General features: G+C 47.6%; 1 protein-coding gene across 1 annotated transcript; it reads left to right on the forward strand.

Annotated features, from left to right (window-relative positions):
• The first annotated feature begins 11989 nt into the window (after window positions 1-11989).
• Window positions 11990-22710, forward strand: SPRY4 (sprouty RTK signaling antagonist 4). The gene is made up of 2 exons (XM_082063595.1): window positions 11990-12157; window positions 21753-22710. Exon 2 carries the CDS (start codon window positions 21800-21802, stop codon window positions 22697-22699), a length of 900 nt encoding a protein of 299 aa, XP_081919721.1. The 5' UTR covers window positions 11990-12157; window positions 21753-21799; the 3' UTR covers window positions 22700-22710.
• The last annotated feature ends 1317 nt before the right edge of the window (window positions 22711-24027 follow it).

A 24027-nucleotide genomic window follows, 5' to 3' on the forward strand; every position in this document is an offset into this window, starting at 1 on the left:
ATCTTCGACAAGTCATTTCAGGCTTAACAAAAGAGCCTGGGACAAAAAGGGACCCGTGACATCCCCCTGAAATATATTTGTTTTAGAAAAAACATGCGGCTCAGTGGTCCTGCTGGGGTGCAGAACACAGAAGTGGAATAAAGTGCTGGTTTCCATTCAACCTCTGATTTCCCTGCTCTATAAATTTCACTATAAATTGCTGAAGAGCAGCAGCAAAACCTTCCCCGCACCCTTTGGAGCTTCCGAGCCCTCCAGGCGGGTCCCCAGCAGCGCGGGAGGGACCCCGGCTGATGTACCCCAGGATCTATCCGAGGACAAATCCACACAGTCTTATCAACCACAGCACCGAATTTGTGTGGGTATGACAGAGTTAGGAGGGCTCCTGCCCCCAGCTGACAAGTTCTAGTCAGGGCTAAAGATTAGCAGATCAACTATCAGAATTTAACATTCCTGACAAGTCTGGGGGCCAAAATTTGATTTGATTATGAAAATTCAGGGTCATTCCAGACTGTAACTATCCCATTCCTAATGACTTGGATAATTAAGGCAAGTTTTAAGGTGAAATGTCAAGTGTCTTTCAACATGTACTTTAATGAAAAGGAATCCACAAAAGCAATGAATAAGCAGGTCAACATCTCTTTTAACACTAATCCTTTCAAAGAACATCGGACACAACTCAATACTCTCAGAAAGCATTAGCAAACATTAGACAGACAGGAGGCTTCACTTTAAACTTAAAAAGTGGGGTCTTATATTGGACTGAGATATAAATTGCATAATTCCTACAATTCTGAGCTAATAAGCCCTTGAATGTTTTTACATCCGTTTCTCTTCTCTAGTTTTCCATTTCCCAAACGTTTTTCATTTGCCCCACGAATGAGAAAAGCTCCTACACCACGCTACGCACTTGTGGAAATGTGCGCAAGGACTCCAGAGTATTTTCCCTCAGAGGAACTTGCCCGTCACATCCCATTCCATTTGAAATTCGGGCTATTTTTGCCGCGTGCATCACCGAGCGCTCGTCCCCGCCGGCTCCCCGTGCCAGGACGATGACTAACTTTCTCCCTTCGCTCTTTCCCTCCACCCTGAGAACATTCACATCCATCTGGAGTTTCTCACAACTAAATATTTTTCAAGCTACCCAAAACACTGTAAAACGGGATCAGCAAACTCCGCTGGCTCGTGCCCACGTCCTCCCGAGTCCCGGTGCGCGGCGGCACCGGCCACCGGCACTGCGGCACCAACCACCGGCACTGCGGCTCCCATTGACACCAGGGGAGCTTTGCAGTGTCCTGGCTGAGAAACTCTCTGAATCCAGGTCTGTACAGGCCTTCTCGTCATCAATTAGATCCCGCTCATTATCTACTATTCAATGCAGTTTCCCATTTTCATAGAATCCTGGAATACCAGGCTGGAAGGGACCTTAAGGATCAACTGGTCCAACCTTTCTTGGCAAGAGCTTTTGTTCATCAGCAGCCCGGACTAATTACTGTGCTGGGGAAATACATCGCCTGGAATTTGCTGTCCCGACTGTTTGTCTTCAGGCTGGAGTCTCTGACACCAATAAGAGCATCAGGCAGGGAGAAAGAAACTCTGAAGAGAACCAGTAACAGCAGAAAGAAAGAACAAGAAGGTGCCCAAAAGAGACCTCATGAGTAACAAAGCAAGAAAAACAAGCTTTTTTGAGATCCATTAGAGGCAAATCATTTAACATTTACTTTTCTCTCTGTTGCTGTTTTAAGTTTCCACATTACCGCACCATTAATTAGGTAAAAGGACAGAATTGATGGGTATTTTGACAGAGCATAGACTGCTGGACTCGGCCCAGCAGAACTGTCATAACACTCTGATCTACAACATTCGGAGTGCTGTGGGTTTGTGAGGGTTTTTAAAAGAAGAAAAAAGGGGAAAAAAAGCACACTAAATCCCACTAATTCTGTGAAAGGCAACAGGTTAAGGCCACGAAAAAGTGGGGTTTAAGTGTTGAAAAAAATTTGTTTGAAATCATATATGTTCCAGTCTATGTGTGTTTAATGGATGTAATCTGGGTATTTTCAAAGCAAGGACAGGAGGAAATTAGTCAGGAAAATATTTAAGTGTTAGAATATGGTAATTATATACAAGTATGTGACTCTGTAGTACCCAGCAATACTTCAAAAAGGGCAGGGCTGAGTTCATTTAATTCTACTGTTGTACCCCGTGGAACAGTAAATGCACGAGGGATGGAGAAACAGGGGGACTCGGAGCTGACCCTGCAGGGAGACAGGACGTGGGGCTGGGGGGAGATGGGAGCCCGTCCTGCAGCCTCCCCCTGCACGGCTGCCTGCGGAAAGCACATCGCCTTGGTCCTTTGTTTTGCATTTCTTGCTCGTTAATTCACTTGATGAGTTAAATCAGGACCTGCACTCACTCGGACCCCCCTGCCACCAAAGACCGGGTGCGGAGCTGGGAAAACTCCCCCAAGGACAGCGACGTGCTGCAGGAATCCCTTCTCTAAAGCCAGGCTTGGCTGGGACAGGTAAGAGAATGTATTAGACCAACAGACAGAGCTTTGGGGAAGGTTCCTGAACCGGCCGTTCCCACGGGGCGGGAGGGAGAAGCGGGACATTCGCTCAGCCCCTCTTTGTGAGGACATATTCAGATTTACACCTTGTCTGAGGTTCTCGTTCCACAGGGTGCACCCATCACCCGGCCGGGGGCAGCGCGCCCAGCGACCACCAGGAACGTCACACGGAACGGTAACTCAGAACAAACACCTGCTGCTTGAGCGCTGGGACTTTCCTGCAGCAACTTTAACTTGGAGGAATATTTTCACTTGCAACTTATTTTGGAAGTTAGAAACCATGAGTGAAATGTCACAGTTCATCCTTTTCTATTGTAATAGCTGTTAGACACATCACATCAAAACCAAACCCAGTTATAGAGATGGCAGTAGGAGCCACATGAAACCACATGAGTGTCCCAGGGCACAAAGGAGCCGCGGTTAAAATGCACAGTTAATCATCACCCATCCTGCAGAAACAGGTAAGAGCTACATTACAGATCAACATCTTACCTAACAAATCAAACTAACTGCCCACACAAACATGTTAAAGCTGAGAACAGATTATTGAACTGAAGAGACATCAGAGATCATTTCACTGGGGTCTTTTTTCAGACAAAGCTCAATTCTAGAGAAGGGAAAATAAAAATAATATAACAGTAACTTATTCGAGTTTTTATGCTGATACAATTAATTCAGTACAGCTATCAGTGGTCAGTATCCCTGTCTATAACATGGGGAAGGTATAGATCTTATTCCTGCCAAAAGAAAAAAGATGGATTTGCTGTCTGCTTTGGATCACTTCATTGAAATATATGTGCAAAAATGTTGATATTTAAGCATTTGTTTGCTGTTCATTAATTACATCATTTCTAAATGGAGCCTTGCAGTGAAAATTTATGTGGCTTTTTAGGAAATTTATAGCTTTTCTTATTCAAAATATAACTGCGTATTAGCACAGGCTTCAGGGAAGGACGCAGCATTTAGTCAGGCTTTATGGACCGGTGCCGGAGAAGCAAGCACAACCCCAATACTTGGATCGTTCAGGATCGGACTGGCCTGTTACAGCCATACAAACGCCAAAAGGCCTGTACAGCACTGCTTTATAGTCACTATGACTCCTAGTGTCAGTACTTTTCCACAATGTTGCTTTATTTGCAAGGGGACACAATTTCACAATTCATTTTCTTAGTCATAAGTAAACTGATAGGGTTTTGAGGAAGGTGTGCCAGCAGGTAATAGGCTGGCAGCATCGATTTTTCCTTTGCATTTAAAAAAATATATATAAATATATACCAACCATCACCAGGCTATAAACCCATTAGGGAAGACACCCCCAGCTGTGCCGTGCCGGGACCACCATCCTCAGCCAGCAGCATCGGCCACATCTGGCAGCAGCTGGGCAGATTCACCCAAAGGGACAGAGGCACAATCCAGGAGAGCTGGGGCCAGAGCTCCCAGCCATTGCGATTAGCAACACTTCCCCTGCCCTCAAAATATGTTTGCATTTGTTCACTTAGCTGCTAAAAGTGCTCGAGTCACATGGGAACGCCTGGGAATGCAGCCCAGGAATTCCGTTTGTAAGCAGAATTGTGTTTCTGGAGATTATTGACCTGAACTGTAAATAAATATTCAGAAAAAGAAAATAGAAACATTCACCATTTATGGTCCTTGAGATGATCCATTCAACCAGAAACAGTTGGAAATATTTCCCATAGGGCGCTCACCAATCTACTATCGAGCGGCCGAGTCCTGTAGATTGGTAAATAACCCACAGCCCTTCGGTGGAGAATCCGGTTTCAGACCTGGAGTCTATGATGGGAAAAATGTGTATTTCAGACTTACGGAGCCTCTGCCTGATAACAAACGCTGTTCCTCTGCCAGCTGGACAGCAGGAACGGCCGCGGCAGCTCCAGAACCCTGTTTGTTCCTCCCAACCGGGCCACAGCTGCTCTGCCCTGCGGGTTCTGACCTGTGCAAACGGCAGTGGCACACACCAGCCAGCCTGAAGGCTTCGTCCAGTAAGGTACCAGCCTCGGGATTCACATTTACCTTCATGGAATGTTTTATCCCAGTGAACGGCAAATTGCTCCAATATACCAAGTTCAGAGTTTGAGACTAAGAGACACCCAGCTCACAGCAAACCTTAATCAGCCCGGTACCCCTTAAAGAAAGGAAACTCATCAGAAAACAGCTTCAACCTGGCAAAACTTCAAAAAGCCAGTGCTAAAGACACAACATTTAGGTGGATTTAATGTTGGCAGACCTCAGATATAACTGCAAAAAATAATTAGAAAAAACCCCAAAACCTAATCCTTCAAAAAACCCTCATTTACAAATCTATAACCCAATAACTCCCAACTGGGAATGTTATTGCATCAGTGCCAGTTAACTGCAGGTGGCCAGAGCTTTCAATGTGCCAGCATCATCCTGTCACTTTAATGGTGAGCAGTTAGATATTCTTCGGGACTGCAGGTAAAGTAACATGGTTTGCTCAGTTCTACAGCAGACACCTAACTTATCATGCTGAAGCAAAGTCAATATTATATCAACAGATTTAAGGACATAAGAAAAAATAGTAAAATAATTTTCGGCATTGAGTGGCGATATCAGTCAAATTGAACCACAACTACCGAAAGCCCCTTTCCAAGGGAAGCTGTTCAGCAAGAGCTGCTTGTTCTGCCCAGCAACACACCTGAGTGCAGAAAGGTCAGTTTTGACGCTGATTTCTCACTTGGTAGCTACAAGAATCACATTTTATTTTCTGCTCGTACCAAATCTGACCAACCAAGAGTGGAGCAAGAAACGGGCCAGAGAGGCAAAGGAGCTCCTGTTGGTGTTCTCAGGAGAGAAGATAAATCCCAAGGGATTTGATGGGATGCTGAAGGTCTGGCACAGTTTTTGTCCCGGATGCTCTTGGCTCCTTCGGGATCTCCTTCTTGCTGAAGAATCCCATTTTTCCATCTCGCTCACATAGACCATCTTCCCAAACTCCTCATTACCTTTCACTTCGCACACTTTGATCCTACCTACCTGAGCTCACAGTTTAGTTAATGGTGCAGATTCAGTTACTACGATTGCTCACAAACACCAGGTTATTCACGTAAAATCAGGTCAATAGTTATTAAAAGCTGAAGTGAATTGCCAAAAGTGAATCATAAATTACCACAGCAAGCAAAGGTGCTGATGTTATGGTTCCCACCTCAAACCCACACGTATGGGCTGCTGCCAGGAGCCAGGTGTCGGTGCTAGAAATCACCTGGAAAGAAGAGGCAGTGAGGCAGGGATTTGGAGAGCGGTTCCCTTGGTCCCATCCCCACGTGCATGGCACAGCTCTCCATGGGCTGCTGCTCCCGGCTCAGCCCTCGGGGCACAAGCGCAGGGAGACCGAGGACTTGCCCTGTGCTGAGCACGACTTCCCAAGCATGGCAAGCGATTGCTGGGCAGACTTCTGTTTAGGTTTGCTTCATTTGTTTTAAACTGCTCCTAAGGAGCTGGTACAGAATTTCCCACCAGGGACCGTGGCCACAGCACAAGTTCAAGAATAAAGAGCATCCCTTATACCAGACTAAAATATTCCCACCTGTCATGAGCTGATGCCCCCGAGGCCAAAGCCAATTTCCATTCCTTGTCTTAATATTCAAAAATAACACGGAATGTTTCCATAGGCAGGTAAGGCCCCAGAGCAAAACTGTGAGGGCAGGAAGGAAATGAAGCACAGTTGGTGTTAATTATGCCAAACAAGATGTGACTTAAAGGATGTGAGTAATGTCTGGATACAAGCAACAGGTGCCTGATAAGAGAGGAGGAAACCCAGGCCTTTCATCTGTGCCACAGAACTTCATTTATAACCAAGATAGCACTGCTTGAGCACCTCCAGGGTGGATGACGAAGCTCACGAGGTAATTCCATAAGAAGGAGAGGGAGCCTGGCTGCCGGGAAGGGCCCCTGCTCCGTGCTCTGGCATTTCAAGGCAGCAAGATAAAGCTCAGGAACAGTCTTTCATGATGCATTGCTGCATGGATGGGACCACCGCTCCCCTATACCCACCAGAAACACGGGCTCTGCTTCCACATACATCCACCCATCCTCCCTCCCTCCCTTTCTGGGGCTTCTCTCTCATTTCCCCAGGGGCTGGGGGGTTGTAACCCAAAAGGACCCGAAAAGGGAGCTCCAGAGAAGCAACAGGCTCAACCATCTCCAGTTCTCACAGTCTGAATCTCAAAAGCTGGCAAGCACAGCCCTGCCAGAGCTGCCCCCAAGCCCAAAATCTCTGCATCCAAGCAGGCACTTCTGTTTGCCATTTGGCATCCGGCTGGTGGCACCCGATTTCTGTTTGGCATCTCAAGAGGGACCTGGTTCAGCTGTGACTAACAGCCCACAATCCCACTGCCACTGTAGCACTCACCATTTTGCCAACATTTTTCTCATTCCATACTACTCTCATTTATTTCCAGGCATGATAAACCAGCACAGTAACTGCTGTTAGCAATGCACATGGGAGGAGAATTCCTATAGCAACATCCAAACAATTTATCTGACATATGCATCACAAATCCGTGGCACAACACATCAGTAAATTTATCAGTAGGCCTAATTTTTCCTGCTCTGCCTATGGCCAGAAGCATCGCAAGCATCAAACACATAAGAAACATATGATGCTGCCCGAGATGGATTTTGCAGCAAGGCATTTCCGTGCAAGGGGTATATCATTCCAGCGGATTAAAAGACAAAGATCCAGTTATCCAGGTTTTATGAACTCTTTCTAAGAGCTAGGTGATAAACCTGAAATCCCCTGCTCTTATTTTTTAAAGAAAATTTTAATCTACAGTTTCCATTCTTGTAACATACACAGATATGGTTAAGTAACTAATGAGAAGGAAAAAGTTCTCCCCCTTGTATCACCAACAGATGTCAAAAGCACCCATAAAAGCATCCTTTGGTTTCAAGACACAAGGCCAAGTTTAAAAACCACCTCTTCTGTAATAACTTAAACCCACTGCAAGCAAATTAGAAAATTCCACATGCAATATCAGTTTAGACAGGGAATTAGCTACTTCTTCACGCAGGAGCGCTGCTTGCACGCTGACTTACCCTAAGCCTGCAAGTACCAGCCAGAAAGGATTTGGAGGTACATGAAAACCTCAGCAGATAAAGTCTATACAGATGTTCTTGATCCAGCTTAAAGATAGGAAAATGCCAAGCGACCAAAGATTTAAGCCAGATCACGGCTTCACATTCAGAACACCTCAGAAGCACAAGTTACACATTCCCCAGGGGGTTGCGCTTTCCCTTGACTAAATTGCCCACATATTTGCTTTTTTCTGATGGTAGATTAGGAACCATGCATTTCCTAAACCGCCAGCTCTGGGCCAGGACACACACGCCCTCCTGGAGCGCGGCCAGCCCGCGGTCCCACAGGCGCCCTGGAGAACCGCGCTCCGGCGGGACCTGCTCCAGGACACCCAGGAGGCGGCTCCGGCCACCGCGCGGCACTCGGCGCAGACCCGGCTCTCGGGCCGGGCAGCCGGGAGCCCGCTCCAAAACAAGGGTTGGCTGAGCAGCCTGACCCCTCCGAACAAGGCCCAGGGTTCAGCTTATGGCAGCTTGTTATATCTTTATACAATAATTTTGTGACGATGAAAAGTGCAAATTTGAAAGCCCACATTTAACATGCCTGTTCCATTTAACATGCCTGGCTACAAGGGGAACTGTGGTGTTTTTTTAAAAAGTAGAGAAAATGGAAGATAACCTTAAAAACATGGGTGGCAAGACACATTCCGCTAAGGCAGATCCAGCTTCTGAGCCTCCAGACCTCAGCACCTCCCCAAACTGAGTTTGCATCTGAACAACCAAAGTCCCATCTCTAATAACCAACTCCGGGTTGAAACATGTTCGACTCGCCACAGGACGTAGAAAGATGACTCCAAACTGTTTAGCTAGGTGACAATGATGAGTATTTCCTGCCCCCACTGGGATGGAAGAAAAGACAGGTGGATATTGGAGATTCCAGGAACAGGAAGTATAACATGAACTGGGCAAATATTTTGCTGCTCAATATAGTTTCAGTAAAACAAATAATATGACCTGAACTTGACAGCCAAAGTAACACAAAAGCTGGCAGAAGATAAGGACATAGCCTCTATCACAAAGCACAGCCAACTTTTCGTTTTTTCCAAATATACACAAGAACAAAATTAAACAACTTGCTTTACATGCAACGTAATTGTGACAGTGCCAAAATTTATCCCAGTGAAGAAATCACATTCAAAAACCTACAGCCATTTCAGGGTTTAAATGCACATGAAATGAGTAAGCAATTAATTTCCTGCACATTAAAGGAATGGAGACTTCTGCATCACTGGTATTGCCAACACATATAAAGATATTGCATGTGTCAGGATAAGTGGTATTTCTCTTAAAGCCTCAGCTTCCAGAATCGCATGATGATAATCAACGTTCCTCCCTGGCACTCTATCAACCACACAGAGCCCTCGCCGCACGGACAGGCTCGTCCCATAGGCAGCAGCACAACCTCCTCCCTACAGTGACCAAGGAGGTGGAGGAGCAGAGCAGAGCAACAGATGTGGGGAGAGCCGCCAGCCCCCTGCAGCCGCCCAGCGCCGCAGCTGCGCATCCCAGCGCCTCCTGCTCGCTAAGAGGAGCTGAAAGCGCTGGGCGGCCCCGGAGCGCAGATGATCAATACACTGATCTCACACCGGCGTTTGCTTCGCTGACCCGCAGCTCAGCTCTGGAATCGCGACCCCAACCAGGAACAGCAGCCTGGAGGAGCCCAGCGCAGCCCCGGCCAAAGCGGCCGCGCGTGTCTGAGCACGGCAAACATGAGCAGCTCTAGCGAGAAACACCTCTGTCCACAGGGCAGAATCAAATACGTTTTAAACACGCGTTAGGGATAAAGGCAGAATGAAGAAGAGGCTGATTAACTCAAAGATTCACCATTTCAGAATTCTGTGCTTAAAAAGGTTTCAGACAATTTGCAGTGATACGATCTGCAGCGATTCTACCAATACTCCAAGTTTTCTCACTTCAAGTTCTCTCTCCCTAGAATCACACAGCCAGACCTCATTTCCTCCTCGCCCCTCCACACACACAAACAGTAATTCTTATTTCCTCTTCTCGGTTTTATTGCCATGGCTTTTGTCAGGAGTGTACCGTCTAGCTGGGCTTTGCCTGTAACTACGATGTAATTATAGTGTCAGCCTTCTTTGCTACCAGCCGGCAGTCTGCGGTGCCACGGGGCGGCCGGGCCCTCGCGGGGAGCTGCCGACTGTGCTGCAACAAAGGCCTTCCCGGGTGTATTGAACGTGTGGCCCTGAAATACAGAACTCAGCTTTTATATAGAAAAGCCTTTAACTCCAAGATGCTTGACTCTCCTGCTACTGCGGTGTCACAGCACACTCGCAAAACTCAAACCAAGCTTCCGAATTTATGCACTTACTATCACTGAAAAATGATAGGATCAGAGCAGATGCTTTTGCTCAGGTATTTGAGTCTCTCAGCTATGAGCTGGTTTCCAACACTAAATTCCCCTCTACATAATCTTTTTTTAAATTGCATTTTCTTCCAATAGCCATTTATTTGCCAATTTTCAAATCACAGCCACAGAATTTCTATGCTCGCCTGTCCTTCTAGTAGTGTTATGAAGAACAAGACCACTAACAAAGCAACATTTTTAACAACCACATTCTATTTGTCGTCAAAAGCCAGCATCAGCCTTGTGTATTTGAAGCCTAGTAATAATTTATGCATCACTCAGACAAGCAGTTCTATAGAGAGCCTCCTTCTGTCCTTTCCTTGTCAAACTGCCTTTACCCACGACCACTGCTCGCACTCGGAAAGGTCTCTGCCCTCAGAGACAAACACATCCAGAACTAAACAACCAGCCGCTCTCAGAGAGAGGAATCCTTCCTGTGGGGCGTATCTGCAGTAACATACAATGTTCCTATTAGCACTAGATAAATAAATAACATATACATTTTCTCAGTGTCCTGCAAGCTTTTAAATCTATGTGCCATAAATATGGCAGGAAATGAGAGGGGGCTTGGCTTGTACTCTGAAGATTACTCTTCACACATATTAAAAATACGTCATTATTCTTCACGCATTTTCAGTGTAAAGCCACCTGCCTCTGAGGATCACGGAGCACCATGCGCACAGACACTCGGCCTGTAGCCGCTTCTGCACCAGCTGAGAATCAAGATTCTCCATTTGCTGAATGGGAGCTGAAGCACATAAGGACATTTCAGAGCTCTCAGCATGCAGTTCGGGCAAGGCTTTCAGGGAGCTCAACATCGAGCAGCAGAATAGCAGTGGTTTGCTAAAAATCATTTGAAAAGCTGGCCCTGAGGGCCTGCCTCGGGTTGCCTGCAGAGCACTCAGGACGAGGCCAAACAGGACTTACAAAAACCTAAACGTGGAAGACACTGCAAAGCTGAGACAGCACATAAACTGTCTCACTCCCACAAATCAGGACCATCTTCTTGCTGTTGGTGATTTTATGTAACCTGCACAGCTCTATCCTACTGCCTCAAGAGACAAAAGCCATAAAATAAAACTATATGTTGCATACATGACATGGTTTTTGCTTGCATTTTCATATAGATATTGCCAGAAAACCGCATAAGCTGTAACGCATAGTGAACATGTGTGTGACGATACTGCAGTGCAAGGAACGAACTGCAGGTCTAAATACAGGAAAATGAAGCCAAACACTGAAAGAAAATCATTATTCACGCAGATTAACGTCTTCTCGCTTCAGGGTCGCACACCCCCAAAATGAGGACGGGCAAATCCTCCAGCCTAACGGGGCCCCGTCCCCCCCGCCGCACACAGCAGTACCCGCCCAGGGGAACGCGGCTGCCGGACAGCCCCAGCCCGGCCCCGGCCGCGGCCACAAGCGCTGCCCGAGCTGCCGCCCTTCGTCCCGGGGCCTCATGCAGCCGCCCGGGGCCGCGGAGCGGGGGCGTCTCCGGCGGCTGGGGTGGGGGGGGCACCGGCTCCGCCGAAGGCTCAGGGCGCCCGCACAGCTGCTCTCCGCCACCGGCCGCGCTCGGATGAGCCGGGGAAGGGGGGGGACTAGGGAAAGCGGGAGCCCGCAGGGGAGGAGGGGGCTCGGCGGGGCCCCCCCAGCTGCCAGGAGCACCCCGCCCCCGCTTCCCCCGCGGCGGCGGCCGCCGTTACCTCCAGCCCGGGCGGGGGGCGCGGTGCATGCGCAGCTGCGCCTGCCCTCCATTCATAAAAAAAAAAAAAAAGCGCGAGCCATATCCGTCCTCCGCAACTCACAGTGAGTTCCCCTCCAGCCCCCCATTCATAAAAGGCAGCCGCACATGCGCAGTGGCGCCCCGGTGTCCACCCATTCATAGAGTCGGGAGGCCGCGCATGCGCAAAAGGAGCCGCTGCCCTCCCATTCATAAAATAGCCATTTTCCCAGGCAGCGGCGGCTGCAGCACCGCGGAGCCGCTGACAGCCGCTCCTGCTCCCTTCCCGCAGCCCCGGCGGCTCCTGCCAGGATTTTCGCAGGTCCGGCCCCCTCGTCCGGCTCGGATTTAGGATTAACTCGCCTATGGAGAGATGGTCTTAGCTGAATTATTTAAAGTAAGTGCGAGATCTGTGTTTGCCAGCAAATGTTAAATATTTTTAAAGTAGAAAAAATAAAGCCTGTTCCCTGAGGGGAAATGTTGCGCTTTTTCTAGATGGGTTTGTCTAGTCCCTTGAAGATCAGTAATCATAAGCATATTGCTGACTATGACTTTTCTAACAGCAGTTATCTATAATTATATGTAGTGGATAGCTGCCTGGTGCTTCGTGACCTAAAGGACACTTTGCATTCTGAAGAAATATCCTGTTTCTTGCAGAATTTGCATTTGTGTTCCTGTGTTTCTTATTTATACCTCTTTTCTGTGTTCTTTCGTCAACATCTGCATTTGGTGTACGTATATGGCAGGCAGGTTTCACCATGCTTGCGTCGGGTTTATTTGCAGGGTTTTATAGCAGAATAAGGCTCCTCTTTCTGTTGATGGGATGTCTTCTCCTCCATCTCTTCTTCCTTCCCCAAAAAAGGAGCATAAATGTATGGTCACCTGGGCTGACAAATAAGAATTGGATATTTTTTGCTTTGGAATATGAAAACCGGTTATACGCATTTCCTCTCATTTCCGAAGCCCTATGTCTTGTTAGTGTCAAGTAGTTCTGAGCCGTCTCCATAATAGGACACTTCAGAGATCAGCCACTGGTGTGTCAGATCTTTCCTGCATGACCTTTGCTCTTTAGCATTTTATTTCATACACTGTCTTTTTTTTCTTGTCTCTTTTTTTGGCCTCAGTGCCTTATTCCATCACTGTTCTGTTCCCTGTCTTGCTGTACACTTGGTTGCTTCAGTTTTAAATCTGGATGGATTATATATTTTAAAGGCTAGATAAGTCATAAAAATGTGTACCTAGAATGATTTCATAAAGGTATATGAAATATATTATATATGGAGGACAAACCTGCCTTGGCTGCTCCTCTCTACCAACTGCGTAGCAAAGATAAGCCAGGATTTTCTTTTCTGGTACCAGTCCTGGCGTCACAGCAGAAAGACAAGCCCAGAGACGACATGTTCTGAAAATTCATTATCAGAAGGGTAATGGGAAAAACAGAAAGGGGCAGAGAAAAGCCACAAAGGTCTTAGAGGAAATGCAGACCTTGGAAACGGCAGTGCACATGAATATCAGCATTAATCGCAGGAGGAAAAGGCTTCACGCTTTTCTTGAAGTGACCAAGGGTCTGATTTCTTAATTTTAATCTTTTATGGCCCCAAGTTTTTCTTTCAAGGGTGAAGAAGAGAAAGGGAAAAGGAAAAGTACCACTGAATTATCCAGAGTAGAAAAGGCATGTTCTAGATTCTTAAAACTTCTTCAGCTGCTCCCTTTCCTCCATTCCATGCTGAGGGTCCAGTGTGCCAGAAAATGGGCTCAGAACCTGCTGTTTAATGAGGTAAAGAGAAACCCTGCTTTCCCAATATTAAGGCTTCCCCCCCTCTCTTTATTTTGGATTAAAGAACAAAGCTACAATTTGTGCACTGAATCACAATGATCCTGATGACTGGCTTCCCCCTTCTCCATATAAAAATGAATGATAGCAGGAGGGGGTTTGTTCTCAGTTATTGGAACCCTGCTGGGGATGTCTCATTGATAAATGTGCCATTTTCCATGGGCTACTGTGTCTTCTGTTGCTAGAAGGGACCCTATATTGGTATTATAAAATTAAAAGGACTATTTCTGAATGCTGCAGTCCTTTTGAAATTCTCCATGAGGTGTGTGCAGGGGAGAAGTTGTTCTGCTCCCGAAACAGCAAAACAAAAGCTGTTTTCATGGAATCATGACTAATTCCCAAATCATACTGGGAAATGCAACATCTCAAAAACCAACCCTCTCCCTTCCCAAAAGAATCCTGCCATCAGACTTCAGCAAAATAGGATTCACAACCCTTGCAATGCTACGACAATAATGATTTCACAGTTCTGATAGTTTTCCAAATATTAATCATAGAAACAAAAAATTCATTAATCGTATTGCTAAACAATTTCCCCAGTTCAGCCACATACTCAAAACAGCCTTTTTATAGGCAAACAGTTGCATAAATATTGTTTGGTTTTTATTCTTTTTAAATGCAATACAATGCATTTCCTTAAGAAAACATAAAATCCTCCTAATGTGGCTGTCCCTTAGTACCACTGACTTAAGAGATCACATCTGAGCTTAGTTTTCTGGCCTTAAAATAAATGTTCCTACCCAATAAAAGCCCTGACCGAGAAATCCGAGTCCCTAGAGATCTGAACATTCATGGGCCAAAATGCGCTTTATTCACTCGCACGGTAAGAACGGGCTTTAGCTGGACAGAGACAGCTTCTTGGAACTCTACAGGTCTCATTTCCCAGCTTCTGAATTTCCACACTCTGGCAAGAATTTGGCATCTGATTTTAAAAATGGCAGGTTTCCCTCATAGGCTTTCTAATGTTTTTTTCCTTATTACTCGTAGAGAAAATTCCAGCTGTCCTTAGATAGCGAAGGCTGCTAGGGAGGAGAAATACCAATATTTTGTTAATATTGATACACACTTGATGGAAAAGGGTGGTTTTGTGTTTTTTTTTTTTTTTAAAAAAAGGCATTTACAGCTTAACTCAAAATTCAGACAGCCCAACTCAGTCTTAATGAACTCCAACATTATATATGATTCTTAATCACACATTAAAAACATGTGCTTGCTGAAAGGTCTCCTTTAAGTGCCAATGCAGTTAAAAGGTGTTATTGAACCTTTTGAGTCCCAGCAGTAGCAGCGTGTCCCTTGTCACTGCCGGAGGTCTGGACCAGGGGATGTCCTTGACTCCAAACGAAGGCAACGGAAGAACTTGTTCCTGTATCATCAGCTCTTTCTCCGCTGGGGCGGCTCCTCTGGTCCATCAGCCCTGGCCAGCGGGTCCCCCTGGTCCAGCTCCCTCCCCGGCTGCCCCGCTTGGGGCATGTTCTCTATGGAGCCCTAGAGATCTTTGAAGGTACTTTTTGATAGCAAGGAGAGCTCCTACCCCAGATAACGCGGCTGTGTTTTCAGTGCGTGTCCTGCCTATTTCCCTCTTTTCCCGATGGCTCTAGGGAGGAGCTGGAAATGGCCGGTGGATCCAGGCTGGGTTTGTGCACGTCCCCGGAGTGCAGGATGCAGCTGAGATCTACACCTTCTAGATAAGCTTTTCTAGACTCAGTAACAAAACCTCCGCAGGAGAGACAATAGTCATGATTGTTCCAGAAGCAGTGGTAAATCAGAGGAATCTTGCACTGGTTGCCATCAATTCTGCGTGGTGTTGTCTTGCACGGGCCTTGGCGTACGTGGCCTCCCTTAACAGACTACTGCTCCAAAGTGTATTGTTTTCCACTATGATAATTTCTGTTCAGAGTTACCTGTAAAGATTCTATTGCTTTTTTGTTTTCTTCCTGTTGTCCTATATTTTCAGAGAGTCATGTGTCCCATATAGCAAAGAAAACAGGCAAATCCTGCAGTACCTTGGCTGCAACTATTACTCCCCGTATGTTAATCTTAATGGGGTGATTGTCACATCTCTTTCAGAGACTGTAATCTGCATTACTAATGACAGATCTAGTGTCATAGTAACCAAGAGGAGGTGAGAGGCAGGTGTTAGGTGGCAGGACTGGGAGGTCTCTGCTCTGTCCCCTCCCCATCACTGACCCACAGCAGAACTCCAGGTGAGCGGTTCAGCAGCCCCAGACACGGCTCCGGCTGCACCAGCCAGGGCTGGGCCTTCCGTCTCGCTGGGGTCATCTTGCCATCCCTTCTTCACAAAAGCTTGTGATGCTTCAATACTTCGGAAATTCTTGGAAACCAGTGATCAAAAATTCTTATTGAAAATTCCAGTTTGGTTTACTCTGCTAGGAATGCTCCTCTAGCAGAAGGTGGCTCTTCCCATATCACTAATTACTCTCCATCCCACCTAGCAGCACTGTAAGCGTCACGGATGTCCTGATGCTGGCCAACACCACTGTAGCACTGGGCAGCACTGCACCCACTGCACGCCCAGCAGCTCCCCAGCGGTATAGGGTGCAAGGGAAGGGGCCACCAGTGACACTACAGAACATGCCCAGGACAGTCTCGCACCAGCAATCCCAGCAGCAAGCTTGGTTTGCTGAGGCAAACGGCTCTTCTGCAACACCAGTGCTGGTCAGACACAGCGGAAGGGGCAGGCTGCTCATGAGGGTAATTAAGGCGTAGTTCATTAGGGGGAGGTAAAGTGACCCCTGATCTGGTACTTGCAGCTCACAAGTGACAGAAGGAGTTGGCGGTGGTCATGCTGGTGGTCTCTCTGTCAGCAAACACACTCCAGGCACCAGATTTGGGACTTTTCTGCACCATTTCAGCCCAGGTTCAGGTGGCTGCACAGCAGCATCTCACGTTGAAATGTTCTGCATCTCCCAGAAATGGGTTGGGCAAACCCATGATACCTCTTTCCTGGAGCAGGGCGGACAGGGGGCAGGTTGTGTCAGCACATTTTCCCATTTTCCTGGTAACCTCCCCAAGAGCGGGGGCGCTGGGATGTGTCAGTCACACCAGCGCCTCCCAGCACCAGGACTTCTGTGATTTGCGGGATTCCGTCCACACAGGACCCAATTCTGGACTCTAAGTCCCTTATTCTTGTTATTCTTTTGTCACCACACGCGTCTAGAATGCTATTAAACATGGGAGAAAGAACTCATTAAAATTATTAGCTAATAGATAACTGAGACAGTTATAAACATTATATATATCTGCACTCATTAAATATTTAAGTCAAGATCCATTTTGTTTTTCAGTAACTGGAAGACAACTTATTTAACTCTACTTTGAAAATAAAGGTACTAGGACCGTATTGCTTCAAGAATAGTTCTGAAGGCATTAATGAGAATGAGCTTTCCTGGGGGCTTATATGACTTTCTCACAGCATTGCTCACAGGGTGTAGCTTTCCATAAAACTGGGTAGGCAAGTCCAAAATCCTATAAAACATACAGTCACTTTTGGTTTCATTTCATATGACTGTCTTGTCTTACAAAACTTCCAACTCTGAAATAATACCTAAACACTTTAAAATAACAGCTGGTTTCCTACAACTTTAAGACTTGTAATTATCCAGTACAATAGTAATTTTGAATTGGCAATATCTTGATGAAGAGGTGAAACGAGCACTGCAGCACTTGACTTTCGAATCCAATTTCACCAGGGTGCAACCAGTGAATTTGCACCCACATTAATGCTATAATATATCTGTAATTACTGATGATCAAATATTAGTTGATTTTGTTTACAAGAGTTCTGTATGGCGTTTTTTCTCAATTAAAATGCGATTTGCAGTCAGGCTGGATTACCGCAGGGGACAACAGAGGCACTACGTCAAGTTTTGTAGCTTTTGAAAAGTTATGGTTCTTAAGTATCTTAAATCTCCTGCTTTATTATCCCTTCTTCTATTTTTCTTTTATTCTACAATTTTATTTAAATAACACATCTTGTTCCATTACAACTGTTCAGTTTGAGCAATTAATTTGGTATCTGCAGGCAGTACCCAACTGCTGCTGCCAAAAGGAGATGATCCGTTCACAATACCCGCATCACAAACCTCAGTCCCTTCTTATCACAGCAGAGAAGCCCTATGAGCAGGAATGTTCTTTCTTTGGGGGTTTGACATTTGCAGCTCATCTTTAGTGGCCACCCCCTTCTCGGTCACCCAGGGTGGCTTTGGGCACCCTGGTTAAATGGGGGAAGGGGGAGATGGAGCTCCCAGCCTCTGCTTCTTGCCTTCCCCCCAACCAAAGCGGCTCACATTTGTCACCGCTTCTACCAGGGCTGCTTGAGGCAGACAGGGGCCAGTTCCACGGGCCAGATGCTGAATTAGGTCTTTTCACCATCTGAGCCACCACCAGCAGCTACAGGGCCCAGGTGACCTGAGCGCCACCTTGCTCAGGTGCACAGGCCTTGGGAGCCACCCAAGAGCCCTGAGGTTACACCTTTCAGCTCTGGCCTTTTCCAAAGGCTTCATTTCTGCCAGGTCACCCCAAGCACTCTTGTTGATGGGACATGTGGCTGGAACAGGAGCTGCAGCTTGAGATACCAGTGTTGCTGCTCAAGGCAATGTCATCCTTGCTGAAAAGCACCATGAGGGACTCCTGATGGGGAGGTGAAGAAGGGAAGCTGGAGAAGGGCATGATGTCCCTCTTCGGGAGTGGGAACAAGCTTTCTTGCTGCTGAGCAGATGTCTTGCCTCCTGAGTGTTTCCAGGAGTACCTGGTATCCTTATATCTGCCAGCAAACCAACTGTGTTTGAAAGGATGACTTGCTTGTATTGTTCCAGTCATCCTGGAACAGCGTCAGACTGGTCAGAGCTGCATTTGTCCCTCTGGGGAAGATGTCAACCAAAAAAGGTCACGGTTTGATGCCTTTGAGGGTCTTCCAGGGAGGTGACCACACACGTACCCGGGCAGGCACAGCCCAGCCTGCAAGGCTCTGCAGGAGCAGTCTGGCTTCTTGACTTGCTTCTGCTCCAGCACAAGTCCTTCACCTGAGACCTTCACTGGATTCCTCTTCTCTGCCATGAGAGAAGATGGTTTGTGCACGAGCACAGCAACCCAGGGCCTTTTCATGGGATGCAGACGTAAAACTTAAAGCAGAAACTGCTCAAGGCCCATGCCAGTGGAAGCACAGAGACACAAAAACTGAAGCAGCCGCACCATAAGATGTCATCGTTGTTGTCATCTGGGCAGATCCCAATGGGGGAGATCCTTCTTGCAGAGCAAACGCTACCCAGCTCACTGTGCTTCAGCACTGGAGATGCTTGACCTGGATCTGTCACCAGCAATCTTACTGCACTGCTGAAACTTCTGCCGATAAGACCATGGGCAGCAACGCAGCCACAGTCCTTGGAAAATTCCACAAGTATCAGAAATCTGTGTCTCTTAAGAGCAGCTGGAAAGGTGCGAGCAGTTAACTGTGGAAACCCTCTGCTCCGGAGTGAGGAGCCAGGGCAGAAGTTGAAGGACCATGTGTAGCACTAGCACCAAAAACTGGTGGGGGTGTATCCATGGTGTTTGAAAGGCGATCTTCAGCAAGAGACACGTTGTCTCCAGAGCAGGGATCTGGGAATTAGGAGACCTGGGTCCTGCTTGGCTGTCTTCACTCCAGAGGTTTTATCCATGTAGATCCTGTGCCCAAATATCTGCAGGGTCTTTGAGTTTGCCACGTCAGGGCTCCTGTTCCCCTTGCTCTGCAGAAACAGTGCAACTTGGAACTGTATTATGATCAAAATAGATGATGAATAATTTTCAACATTAACTATTCTAAAGTGTGGCGTTTAGTCCAGGGTTCATCTCGTTTCTGTGATAATTAACTCTGAAATCCTCATTAACATTATCCCGGTTGAGCCATCTTTTAAGGTCTGCCTGCATATGGTCCTGTCTGTGTACCAGGGGGCTGGGTGTTTTAAGAGGGCCTGTAGCTATAATCCTTCTCCAAATCAATTTGATGACATAACTTCTGTGTGATATCATCACTAATTCTGGACCATTGCAGACCATGCGATTACAGAGTTAATCTAAAGCCCAAACACCAGCTCCTGGCTGCTGCGGTGCCACCGGCGATTCAGGGCGCCCTCGAGGTGCCTCTCTGGCTCAGAGCTGCCTGTGGGGCACACTCAGCAGCAGGTCAGCCCCTCTGCATCCACAGATGCTGCCTTAGGGCTAAAGGGCTCTCCCGACACATGGTGCACCTTAAAATAAATAACAAACCACAGACCCGGTCCAAACCTACCATGAATGGAGCAAACTCCAGAGACTTGATATCAAGTGGGGATCAATTCAGGCCAGAACACAGAGCCCTGTGCTAGAGGTTGTTTATAAAGGCTGGCGAGGCAATGCTGCCGGTGACACGAGGGACCAGACAGATCGGCTGGTATCATCGCTCAGCGCGCCACCATTTCCTCCAGCCACCTTCCATCTAACAGCAGCTCTGCTGCGCTCGCTCCCGCCAGCAGAACAGCTGCATCTCTCCTTCCGAAACCCACAGCTGTGAAATCAGACTCTTCCTGCAAACCTGTCGCCCAGCCCATAGAGAACTGACCGCTTTGCCAAACCCTGACTTGCAGCAGGTACTTTTTATGTCATGACACTGAATTCTGATATACAAAAGAATATAGATTTTTTTTTTTTCCCTCCACATGCCCCATAGCTGTCAGAATCGTTGCCTCTCTTTATTTTTAAATACCATAAATAGATGCTTTAAAAACTCTCTTGTTTTTCAAGTCAGGATGTCAACGAGCTATGAATAATGGGATAAAACAATTTCAAATGAACGGCTAAGACGCGGCAGAGAACTTTAACTAGTGAAGAGTAACAGCATCAGGACTGCACTGCAACAATCATAATAGGTGTACATTTACTCGCTTCTCGTGTGTGACTTGGTTGTACTTGGGTGCAGTTTCTTCCTTGACGTTTTTTCAGGCTGCTGTAATATTAAAACCCTTTGTGCTCTTGGAAAAGGTTGATTTGTTTGTCTGAACACAAACAACTGGCAGCGCCTTAAGCTGTTCACTGCTTCTCTTTTCTTGATGCCAGAAGCTTATCCCCTCCTGCAACTTGTTCCGAAGCTTTACCCACCACTTCTTTAAACTGATCTCCAACATTATATTATTTATGAATAAAGGTCACCCTGCGAGGAAATGGCACATCTACTAGAAAACAATGTGCACTTTCTAAATTTGAACCAAGTCGTTTCCGTTCTTTGATTTAAGTTTAGTTACTTCCTGTGGTTTCTTGTCCTACGCCGCTGCTGAATCTCTGGATCGACTCCAGGATAAATTGCACTCTTTCAATGAAATTAGAAACTGTGGCACTAGACGGCTTAGCTGGTTTAGCTAGTAAACAGCACTTAAACTAAATATTAGCCCACTTAGTGTTTTGAAGAGGAGAGCCTAATTACCCGTGTGAGGGGACAGATGAGCCTGACCCACGCGTGTTCTCTCCCGTAAGCTGTTCCCGGCCCTTCTCACGCTGGTTTGTGACCAGCCAGGCTGCTGAGCAAGAACTTCCACTCCCGTGGGAGGGCCGAGAGCAGCCTTGGACACCAGCGTGTCCTGCTGGGGACGGGACACGTCCTCCCCAAGCCCAGCCACCCTCCCAGGCAGACTCTGGCTTAGCCAGACCCAGCGCTCAGCCCCACGCTCGGAAGCATCTTTGTACCACGCCAGCACTCCCGTGAGCCACTATTTTGCATCAGGATTTTTTTAGGGGTAGGTGTCAATTGGGGAAAATCCTCAAATCTTAGGTAAGTCATTTCAGACAGTTTGCTGACAAAAATATGCGTGAATATACAGCGGTAACCCTAAGATGTGCTTTCCCTCAGTAAAAATGATGAGTGGGCGCTTCAGGAGCCTGCAGTAACTACCCCTCGCAGAGCTGGAGGGGCGCGATGTGACCCAGGTTAGGGAGAGGGACACAGCAGCAGGGGAGGAGCGAGGCACTTAGTACCTGGGCAAGTGCTCTGACTCCCTTGGACCCAAGTTTACCTTCTGCATAACAACCAGCCTCAGCAAGAGCCCTGTTTGGGCTGGGGTTGCAGCGTAACTCAATAACGATGCACTCTTTCTCTCCCCTGCCCCTTTTATTTCTCCTTTCCTTCCCCCAGGATACTTAAGAGCAGATTTTTTCACCATTTATCAGACTGCTTTATCCATGGAGCCCCGGGTTCCCCACAACATCACCGTTGTCCCCAATTCTGTGATGGTCCAGCCCTTGCTGGACAGCCGGATCCCCTATGGGCGGCTGCAGCATCCACTCACCATCCTGCCGATCGACCAAATGAAGACAACTCACATAGAGAACGACTACACTGACAACCCCACCGCTTCCCAGCTGGCAGCCCAGAAGCGTCCCCGAGGCCCCCAGGAACTGGTCTTGACCAACCAGCACCTGCAGCACTGTGAGCAGGATGTCACCCACCCCTGGATTTCCTTCAGCGGGCGCCCCAGCTCCATCAGCAGCAGCAGCAGCACATCCTCAGACCAAAGGCTCTTGGACCACATGGCCCCGGTGCCCGTGGCGGAGCAGTCCTCCCCCAGGGCGGTTCGCATCCAGCCCAAGGTGATTAACTGCAAACCCCTGGACCTGAAGGGCCCTGTGTCTCAGGAACTGGACAAGCACTTTCTGCTGTGTGAAGCCTGTGGGAAATGCAAGTGCAAGGAGTGCGCGCTGCCCCGGACTCTGCCCTCGTGCTGGGTGTGCAACCAAGGGTGTCTCTGCTCAGCACAGAACCTGGTCAACTACTCCACCTGCATGTGTCTCGTCAAGGGCGTCTTCTACCACTGCACCAACGAGGACGACGAGGGCACGTGTGCCGACCACCCCTGCTCCTGCTCCCACTCCAACTGCTGCGCCCGCTGGTCCTTCATGAGCGCCCTGTCCCTGGTGCTCCCCTGCTTGCTCTGCTACCTGCCGGCCACCGGCTGCGTCAAGCTGGCCCAGAGATGCTACGACCGAGTGAGCCGGCCCGGCTGCCGCTGCAGAAACACAAACAGCGTCATTTGCAAGGCGCTGCCGGAGAGCAAGGCAAGCAGGCCAGAAAAGCCCTTTTGATAGTTTGGGAGGACAGGGAGTGGGAGGACGCTCGGGGGGGTGGGAGGGTGGCATTGGCTCTTTTTAATAACCTGTGTTCTGAGAATAACATTAGCCTTTTGCCTTTGGAGAAAGCAGAAGCAACTGTTTCCACAAACTGAAGCACTTTGGGTTTTTCAGGGTTTTGGAACTGGTCAGAATTTAAATAGATGGGGCCAAAGGAGTAATCCTAATAATGTAAAGTGAAGACTGAAAACCTATGTATATCCTGAAGTACAGCTGCTTAAAACCTCCTGGTTCGGCCGGCCGGCTGCTCACCATGCCTGCATACCACAAGAACCGTTAACTGCTCGCTTGGCAGGCACGGCCGCACAGCAATACCATTCCCAGCTGCAAAAAGCTGCATCGGCTTCTTATTCAGGGTGGGCTTCTTGTTTTCGCTTTCCTTCCAAATCCCGATTTGCTACCAGCAGCCTCTTCAAGGCGATGGGTTAATTCCCTGTAGCCCTCCTTTCCCACCCCATTAGAAGGGCCAGTTGCACACAAAGTACATGTTTCTCAGAAGCTTTCTATGTCCCTCAAAGATTTCGAACCAGAAGTAAAGATACAGTTCATTCATTTAAGGGTCTCTTAACATTTAGGCGTATTGCTTTCTTTGAGCCCACCTGGCCACACTGATTTGGAGCCTCTGTTTAAAGCAAGGTGGTGGCAGGGTTGCTCCCTCCCCAAGAAGAACAGCAGCAGGATTTGTTCAGGCAGTTGTATCAACATCGTGTCGCTCTGGCTGGAAGCTGATCTACAGCGTCAGGTTTCACTCCATGGAATAGTAATTTTACATCAACAGTACAGACCCGCTCCAGAAGGATGTTGCTGGGATCCCGTTTCCCCGCGGCGCGTTTGCTCCCCCGGTGCCGGGGCCAAGCGGATCTTAACTGACGCCACAAAGTGAAGATATTCAGTGTTTGTTTCTCCAGACCTCTTAAGCACTGTAGCAAGTCACAAAAACCTAAGCCTAGGACACACATAGGTGTATTTTTATAGGGATATCAATGCAGTACCCCCTCTCCTGGAACAAGCTCTTTGCTCATTAAATATTAAGATAGTTTTTTTAATCTTGGGGAAGAATGGCCTTTGCTTGAAGTACAGCCCATTCCCCAGCTCTATTGCTGCTGTTTGACTTTTGCCTCCTCCGTACAAAAGTGTGTCTTTTTAAATGTAGAGAGTACTTTTAATGTTTCTTTTAGTGTTAACAAACGCCAGGGAAAGCCGGGGAGGGAAGAGAGCGTATTGAAGAAATTTGCCCATGGTTTTCAGTAAGTGAATGTCATGGGCTTCGTGCACTCGCCAGG

This window comes from Streptopelia decaocto (assembly GCF_964273445.1).
Source record: "Streptopelia decaocto genome assembly, chromosome: 12".
NCBI classification, from domain to species: domain Eukaryota; kingdom Metazoa; phylum Chordata; class Aves; order Columbiformes; family Columbidae; genus Streptopelia; species Streptopelia decaocto.

Coding starts and splice junctions, on each gene's coding strand:
- SPRY4 (XM_082063595.1), top strand. CDS start 21,800: ATGGAGCCCCGGGTTCCCCACAACATCACCGTTGTCCCCAATTCTGTG.